The sequence below is a fragment of the Entelurus aequoreus genome, linkage group LG08 (assembly GCF_033978785.1).
Source record: "Entelurus aequoreus isolate RoL-2023_Sb linkage group LG08, RoL_Eaeq_v1.1, whole genome shotgun sequence".
Classification (NCBI taxonomy): Eukaryota; Metazoa; Chordata; class Actinopteri; order Syngnathiformes; family Syngnathidae; genus Entelurus; species Entelurus aequoreus.
The window spans coordinates 74,607,354-74,617,138 of NC_084738.1; the positions used below are offsets into that span (position 1 = coordinate 74,607,354).

Sequence of the window (9,785 nt, forward strand, 5' to 3'; positions counted from 1 at the left end):
CCTGAGGGCACCACAGACTGTGGATGCTTTAAAAAAAAAGGCTTAAAAAGCCTTTTTTTTTTTTTTTAGATATATGCATAGTAGTTTTAGCTATTTGGCTGTTGTAGTTTTTATTTTTATTTATTTTTTATTATCTTTTTATTTATTTATTTTTTTAATACACTGTAGCACTTTGAGGTTTTTTACTCAATGTAAAGTGTTTTTTACAAATAAAATCTATTATTATTATTTATTTTTTTTTTTTACATATGCATTTTGTCTCAATACATTTTTAAAAAATGAACAAAATAAATATGTTTTTAATATGAACATAAAACATAAGTCAAGTCATTCAAATTTCTTACATTTTAGGTTTAAAACATTTTTTATTTTATTTTTTTTAAACAAATGCAGGAACAAACCCAACTAATATGCAAAAACAGAAATGAACAAACAATATAATAAATATGTTTAATTTGTAGGTGTTTTGAACAGAAATGTTAACAATCCATAAGAAGCAGTTTACTTGTAAAAGCCAAACAGCAATTAAGATAATTATTATAAAAATAACAATAAAACTTGAGCTAAATTATTTTTATTTTATTATATAAATTAAGAAATGTAATGTTTAAATGAATGCCTTGACGTGTCATTAAACTTGTTTTATAAAGAACTTCCCAATAAAATTAACTTTAAATGTTTTTAATGTTTCATTAAAACTGTGACAAATGTTGCTAACTTTGTTGATTTTCTTTTTTAATCAATGCTGTGATTTTTATCCGAAATAAACTTCCGTTTATTTTAAGTTCCTTACATCTGTTTAGTTCAAACGTTGGCAATATAAGATGCTATTTTAATTATATATTCGTATTTGTTATGTATTTTTTTGTTTCTTTTTTTACTTAAAAAAACGAGTTAACTGTTAAAAAAAACTCAACTTCGGCTTGGCGATCCTTCGACTTGTGGCCACGCCTCCTCACTTCTCATTGGTGCTCTTTTATCAACCAACGTCCGCCTGTTTAGTGAGAGCGTCTCCTATTGGCTGCTGAGGCTGTCAGTCATTTGACGCCCCTTTTTTATAAAGCCCTTCCTAACATAATATGCAAAAACAACGGAAATGAACAAACAATATAATAAATAAGTGAAACATGTTTAATTTGAAGGTGTTTTAAGCAGAAATGTTAACAATCCATAAGAAGCGGTTTCGCAATTAAGTTTTTTTTTTTTATTTAAAAAACGAGTTAACTATTAAAAAACTGATTTCCGGCTTGACAACATTTCGATTTTCTAGCCACGCCTCCTCACTTGTCATTGGCGCTCTTTTATCAACCAACGTCCGCCTGTTTAGTGTGAGCGTCTCCTATTGGCTGCTGAGGCTGTCAGTCAAACGCCTCTCCTTTATATAAACGCCCGCACGCGCGCGGCTTCATTCCCCAGTCGGACGTCGTCACGTCACGTCGCGTCAATTCAAACTTTTTCCACTTTTCAGCCCCCAAAAAAATGTACGATAAACTTGAAAAAAACCTTCGCTTTCGGATATATTTTTATTTTTGACTCGCTTCGCCAAGTTTGACGGACTTCCGGCCGCAGGTGAGCATGGGCGTCACTCGGTGAGGATATAGCGGCGTGAGGGAGGCGACATGAGCCGCGGGGACGTGCCTGTGACCCGGGGAGGCTGATGGAAAATAGCCCGCTGAGCGCCCGCTGCTCCGGCCCCGTCCAGAGGAAAGTCCTCCTGCTCAGCATCATGGTCCTCGTCTGGCTCTTCATGCTCTACTCCTGCGTGGGGCCGTGCTCCGGCGTGCCCGGCGGGCTGCTCGACTCCTACCGGGAAAGCGGTGCTCCTGTGGTGGCCAGGAGGACCGACCGGGCGGACCTCCTGTCCCGGCTGATGGTGGCCAAGACGCCGCCGCAGCAGCCGCAGCAGCCGTGGGAGGACGTGGACGACGAGGAGCCCCCCGTCAGGACCGCCGCCGCGTCCCGGGACTTGCTCGACGACGAGCCGCCGGAGAGGACCGCCGACTGGGACGGCGTGCCCGGGCGGGCGCCAGCCCCGCAGCCCGGCGGCTTGTCGAGCTTCTCCAACGGCTCCGGGAGCAAGAAGCTGCCGCAGGCGATCATCATCGGGGTGAAGAAGGGAGGCACCCGGGCTCTGCTGGAGTTCCTGCGGGTGCACCCGGACATCAGGGCCGTGGGGGCCGAGCCGCACTTCTTCGACCGCAACTACGACAAGGGCCTGGGGTGGTACAGGTGAGACCCCGCACACCTTTCACGCACTTTTAATCACTTTTTTTCCCCCCATTTTGCACCATTTTAGCACCACGGACATTACAATTAGGGATATTAATACACTTTTTTTTTTAAATTCTATGGTTAAAATCTAGTACAAAAGGATTATGATTTATTAAAATACATTTTTCTGTCATGCAGGCACTTTTAATCAACATTTTTTTTCATTTTGCACCATTTTAGCACCACGGACATTACAATTAGGGATATTAATCCACTTTTTTTTAATTATATGGTTAAAATCTAGTACAAAAGGAGGATTATGATTTATTAAAATACATTTTTCTGTCATGCAGGCACTTTTAATCAACATTTTTTTTCATTTTGCACCATTTTAGCACCACGGACATTACAATTAGGGATATTAATCCACTTTTTTTTAATTCTATGGTTAAAATCTAGTACAAAGGGAGGATTATGATTTATTAAAATACATTTTTCTGTCATGCAGGCACTTTTAATCAACATTTTTTTTCTTTTTTCACCATTTTAGCACCACGCTCATTACAATTAAATATATTAATCCACAACATTTTTTTATTGTATTGTAAACATCTAGTACAAAAGGATTATGATTTATTAAAATACATTTTTCTGTCATGCAGGCACTTTTAATCAACATTTTTTTTCATTTTGCACCATTTTAGCACCACGCTCATTACAGTTAAAGATATTAATCCACAACATTTTTTTATCATATGGTTAAAATCTAGTACAAAAGGAGGATTATGATTTATTAAAATACATTTTTCTGTCATGCAGGCTTATGCACTTTTAAATAAATATGTCACTTTGCTTGCACAGTGTGCACTGATCTCTGTCGGACGCCGTGCAACACTGCAGCCTGCAAACTCGGCCTCATTGTTGCAATTAAAATATTATTATTCATGCTTTATGTTGGAATTTTTTTAGTTGCATGGAATATAATATGTACTTATTTAAAATGTTCACTTTTTTGCTCAAATGCATTGCTTTAATTGTGCAAAACAACACAAATTATGTAAATATTTTAGTGTTTAGGCGTGAAAAAGTGCATTTATGCAAAATTATGCACAAAGCAAACTATAACTTGCTACCCAAAACGTACATGGATTATTCGTAATAAAAAAGGAATATAACCTTAGAGAAAAATATAATTTCAAACTTTTAAATGCACTCTAGCACTTAAAGCCTTTAGCATATCACTATGTGGGATTACATGATGGAATGATGTGGAACAAAGTACTAATATGATCCACTTTAAGAGGCTGTTCGAGCTAAAAACCAAAATAATTCATCAAAATATTTACATTCATGCTTCATATTGTTGGAATTTTTTTAATTGCATGGTTTGCATGGAATAAAATATATACTTATTTAAAATGTTCACTTTTTTGCTCAAATGCATTGCTTTAATTGTGCAAAACAACACAAATGATGTAAATATTTTAGTGTTTAGGCGTGAAAAAGTGCATTTATGCAAAATTATGCACAAAGCAAACTATAACTTGCTACCTAAAAACGTACATTAATTATTTGCAATAAAAAAGGAGGAATATAACCTTAGAGAAAAATATAATTTCAAACTTTTGAATGCACGTCCAGCACTTAAAACCTTTAGCATATCACTATGTGGGATTACATGATGGAATGATGTGGAACAAAGTACTAATATGATCCACTTTAAGAGGCTGTTCAAACAAAATAATTCATCAAAATAATATTTACATTCATGCTTCATGTTTTGCATGGACTAGAATATATACTTTAATATAAAGTTCTTTTAAAATGTTAACTTTTGTGCTCTAACAAACATTGTATTGCTTTTAATTGTGCAAAACAACACAAATGATGTAAATATTTGAGTGTCTTGATGTGTTTAAGCGTGGAAAAGTGCATTTACACAAAGTTATGCACAAAGCAAACTATAACTTGCTACCTAAAAACGTACATTAATTATTTGTAATAAAAAAGGAGGAATATAACCTTAGAGAAAAATATCATTTCAAACTTTTGAATGCACGTCCAGCACTTAAAACCTTTAGCATATCACTATGTGGGATTACATGATGGAATGATGTGGAACAAAGTACTAATATGATCCACTTTAAGAGGCTGTTCGAGCTAAAAACAAAATAATTCATCAAAATAATATTTACATTCATGCTTTATGTTGTTGGAGGTTTTTTAGTTGCATGGAATAAAATATATACTGTAATATAAACTTCCTAAAATGTTCAATCAATCAATGTCAAAGATCCTTTGTATGTCAAGAACAATGCTGTTTTTTATCAATTTACCTCAAATTCTAGTCAAAGATCCTCTATGACTGGATCACTGCTATTTAGTTTTAGTCAAAGATTCTCTATATGACAGGAACATTGCTGTTTTTAAAATCAACTGCAAGAAATTATAGTCAAAGATCCTCTATGACTGGAGCACTCCAGTCGTGGAGGATTTTTGACTACAATTTCTTGCAGTTGATTTTAAAAAGAGCAATGTTCCTGTCATATAGAGGATCTTTGACTAAAACTAATTTCAGTAAATACCCATAATAGCAGTGACCCCAGTCATAGAGGATCTTTGACTAGAATGTGAGGTAAATTTCTAAAAAACAGCATTGTTCTTGACATAGAAAGGATCTTTGACATGAATTGCCTGCAATAGAGTCTAAAAACAGCAGTGTTCCTGTTACATAGAGGATCTTTGATTTAAAATCAACTTCAGTACATTTCTAAAAACCACACCGTGCTCCAGTCTTAAAGGATCTTTGACTAGAATTTCTTGCAGTAGATTCTAAAAACAGCAATGTTCCTGTCATATAGAGGATCTTTGACTACCGTAAATGAATTTCAGGTAATACCTTTAACAGCAGTGATCCAGTCATAGAGGATCTTTGACTAGAATTTTTTGCAGTATATTCCGAAAAACAGCAATGTTGTTGACATACAAAGGATCTTTGACATTAATTTATTGCAGTAGATTCTAAAAACAGCAGTGTTCCTGTCATATAGAGGATCTTTGACTAAAATTTCTTGCAGTAGATTCTAAAAACAGCAGTGTTCCTGTCATGTAGAGGATCTTTGACTAGAATTTCTTGCAGTAGATTCTAAAAACAGCAGTGTTCCTGTCATATAGAGGATCTTTGACTAAAATTTCTTGCAGTAGATTCTAAAAACAGCAGTGTTCCTGTCATGTAGAGGATCTTTGACTAGAATTTCTTGCAGTAGATTCTAAAAACAGCAGTGTTCCTGTCATATAGAGGATCTTTGACTAAAATGAATTTCAGTTAATACCTATTATAGCAGAGTGCTCCAGTCGTAGAGGATCTTTGACTAGAATTTCTTGCAGTAGATTCTAAAAACAGCAATGCACTTGTCATTTACAGGATCTTTGACTAAAATACATTTCAGTGAATACCTCTAACAGCAGTGATGCAGTCATAGAGGATCTTTGACTATAATGTATTGCAGTAGATTCTAAAAACATCAGTGTTTCTGTCATATAGAGGATCTTTGACTATGCTGCAGCGATGACAGGATGATTCCGGTCTGCGGGGGCACTGATGTGGTTTCCTGCCCTTGGTCTTGTGGTTTGGGGGGGGGACTCATGCAGACTTGTCGGGAAGTTTTTTGCTCCCCTCTAGTCCCCTCTAGTCCCCCCTCGCCGTCCCCCGCCTGACTGGCGGTCCCTCAGACTGCCAGTTGTGGATGGGTGCTCGCTGTTGTATGGGCGCTCCACAGGGGTGTGCTTCCTTCCTTCCTGAGACCACCTGGACCAGCTTTAGAACCTTTAGAGAAGCAGTCAGAGGCGCCGGACTAGCGGGAGTCCTTAGAGGCGGACCTGGTGTGGGCCATCGATTGGTCAGACCTGATTGGGCGGGTCAGGAAGGTCTTGGGTTTGTTGGGAATCACTTTTTTGCAGCCTCCCGGCGAGTGGGCGGAGCTAGACACGGTGCGGTGCGTCCATTGGTGGACAGGAAATGGACACTTCCTGGATGGGAAGATGTCCTCCATTGCAACGTCACGGATGAAAACACATCAAAGATCCTCTATATGACAGGAACACTTTGCTGCTTTTAGGAATCTACTGCAAGAGATTGTAGTCAAAGATCCTTTCAAAGATCCTCTACGACGGGAGCACTTTGCTGTTTTCAGAAATGTACTGACATTGATTTTAATCAAAGATCCTCTATATGACAGGAACACTCTGCTGTTTTTAGACATTTACTGCAATCATTTCTAGTCAAAGATCCTCTATGACTGGAGCACTCTGCTATTATACTTCCTGCTCCCTGATTGGTCGCTGTGAAAGTTGCTCTCCAGGAGGATGATGATGATGATGATGATGATGAGGATGATGATGAGGAGACAGTGATGACAGTGACACCTGTAAAGCTGCACCACGTGTACCAGGTACCAGGTACCAGGTACCAGGTCCCCCAGGTGGCCATTAGGGTGTTGGAGAGTGACAGCCTCCGGGAGAGTGTAACACACACATATTAACACACACGCACACACACATATTAACACACGCACACACACACATAACACACACGCACACACACATTTAACACACACGCACACACATATTAACACACAAACACACACATATTAACACACACGCACACACACATTTAACACACACGCACACACATATTAACACACCCGCACACACGAGCACGCACACACATGAACACACACAAATACACTTTAGCACACACACACATAAACACACACATGAACACGCACACACACGTTAATGCACACGAGCACGCACACACACACATTTTAACACACACATGAACACGCACGCACACACATAAACACACACACATGAAACACACACACATGAACATGCACACACACGCACACACCCATGAACACACACACATACACACACACACATGAACACACACACATGAACATGCACACACATACATAAGCACACACACACACACACACATGAACACGCACGCACACACATACATGAACACACACAAATACACACACACATTAACATGAACATGCACACACACACATGAACACACACAAATACACTTTAGCACACACACACATAAACACACACATGAACACTCACGCATACACACACATGAACACACACGCATACACACACATGAAACACACACACACATTAATGCACACGAGCACGCACACACACACATTTTAACACAAACATGAACACGCACGCACACACATAAACACACATACACATGAACACGCACGCACACACACACATGAACACACACAAATACACACACACATTAACATGAACATGCACACACACACATATTAACACACATGCACACACGAGCACGCACACACACACATTTTAACACACACACACACACACACACACACATGAACACACACACCCATGAACACACACACATACACGCACACACACACACATGAAACACACACACATGACCATGCACACACACGCACACACCCATGAACACACACATACACACACACACACACACATGAAACACACACACATGAACATGAACATGCACACACATACATAAGCACAAACACACACACATGAACACACACACACACACACGCATGAAACACACACACACATGAACACGGACACACACACACATGAACATACACACACACACACACACTAACACACACATACACACACACATGAAACACACACATACATGAACACGCACACACACACATGAACACACACACACACACATGAACATACACACTAACACACACATACACACACACACATGAAACACACACATACATGAACACGCACACACACACATGAACACACACACACATGCACATACACACACACACACTAACACACACATACACACACACATGAAACACACACATACATGAACATGCACACACACACATGAACACACACACACATGCACATACACACACACACACTAACACACACATACACACACACATGAAACACACACATACATGAACACGCAGACACACACATGAACACACACACACACATGAACATACACACTAACACACACATGAAACACACACATACATGAACATGCACACACACACATGAACACACACACATGCACATACACCCACACACACATGAAAAACAGACACACATGAACACACACACACTCACACACATGAACACACGTACACACATTTTAACACACACACACATGGACACACACACATATTAACACAAACAAACACACACATGAACACTCACACACACATGAACACACACACATATTAACACTCACACACACATGGACACACACACATATTAACACACACATGAACACTCACACACACATGGACACACACACATATTAACACAAACAAACACTCACATGAACACTCACACACACATGAACACACACACATATTAACACACACATGAACACTCACACACACATGGACACACACACATATTAACACACACATGAACACTCACACACACATGGACACACACACATATTAACACACACATGAACACACACACACACATGGACACACACACATGGACACACACACGTATTAACACACACATGAACAAACACACACACATGGACACACACATATATTAACACACACATGAACACACACACACACATGGACACACACACACACGGACACACACATGAACACACACACACACATGGACACACACACATATTAACACACACATGAACACACACACACACATGGACACACACACACACGGACACACACACACACAGTAAAAGAGCAGAGCTCATTATTACATTCTCTCTCTCTCTCTCTCTCTCTATAGTTTATATATATATATATATAGTTTATATATATATATATATATATATATATATATATATATATATATATATATATATATATAGTTTATATATATATATATATATATATATAGTTTATATATATATATATATATATATATATATATATATATATATATAGTTTATATATATATATAGTTCATATGATGTTTATAAAGTCAGTAAATACGTCCCTGACACATGAGGACTTTGAATATGACCAATGTATGATCCTGTAACTACTTGGTATCGCATCGATACCTAAATGTGTGGTATCATCCACAACTAATGTCCAGTATCAAAGAAGAGAAGAATAAGTGATTATTACATTTGAACAGAAGGTCAGTGGTCTCAAAGGGGTAACAAATACATTTGTGTGTGTGTGCGTGCGTGCGTGCGTGCGCGTGTGTGTGTGTGTGTGTGTGTGTGTGCGTGCGCGTGTGTGTGTGTGTGTGTGTTCGTGTGTGTGTGTGTGTGTTCGTGTGTGTGTGTGTGTGTGTGTGTGTGTGTGTGTGTGTGTGAGGTGACAGCTTTTTTCATCTTTTATTAATGTGTGCTGCAGTGGGATCAAGGCCTTGTGTGTCTCAGGGTGCATGTCAAGTGTCAGGGAAGTCAGTCAGAACACACACACACACACACACACACACAGACACACACACACACACACACACACACACACACACGCACACACTCTTGTATTTGTTACCTT

The 9,785-nt window shown here is 38.8% G+C and overlaps 1 protein-coding gene across 1 annotated transcript in view; it reads left to right on the forward strand.

The window, feature by feature from the left end:
• Positions 1 to 1,423: 1,423 nt before the first annotated feature.
• The window catches only part of LOC133656302 (heparan sulfate glucosamine 3-O-sulfotransferase 3B1-like), a 30,136-nt gene continuing 21,774 nt past the window's right edge, over positions 1,424 to 9,785 (forward strand). Inside the window, exon 1 of the mRNA XM_062057319.1 lies at positions 1,424 to 2,229. Within this exon, the coding sequence (XP_061913303.1) occupies positions 1,658 to 2,229 (572 nt within the window). The 5' untranslated portion in view covers positions 1,424 to 1,657. The remainder of the gene's footprint in view (positions 2,230 to 9,785) is intronic.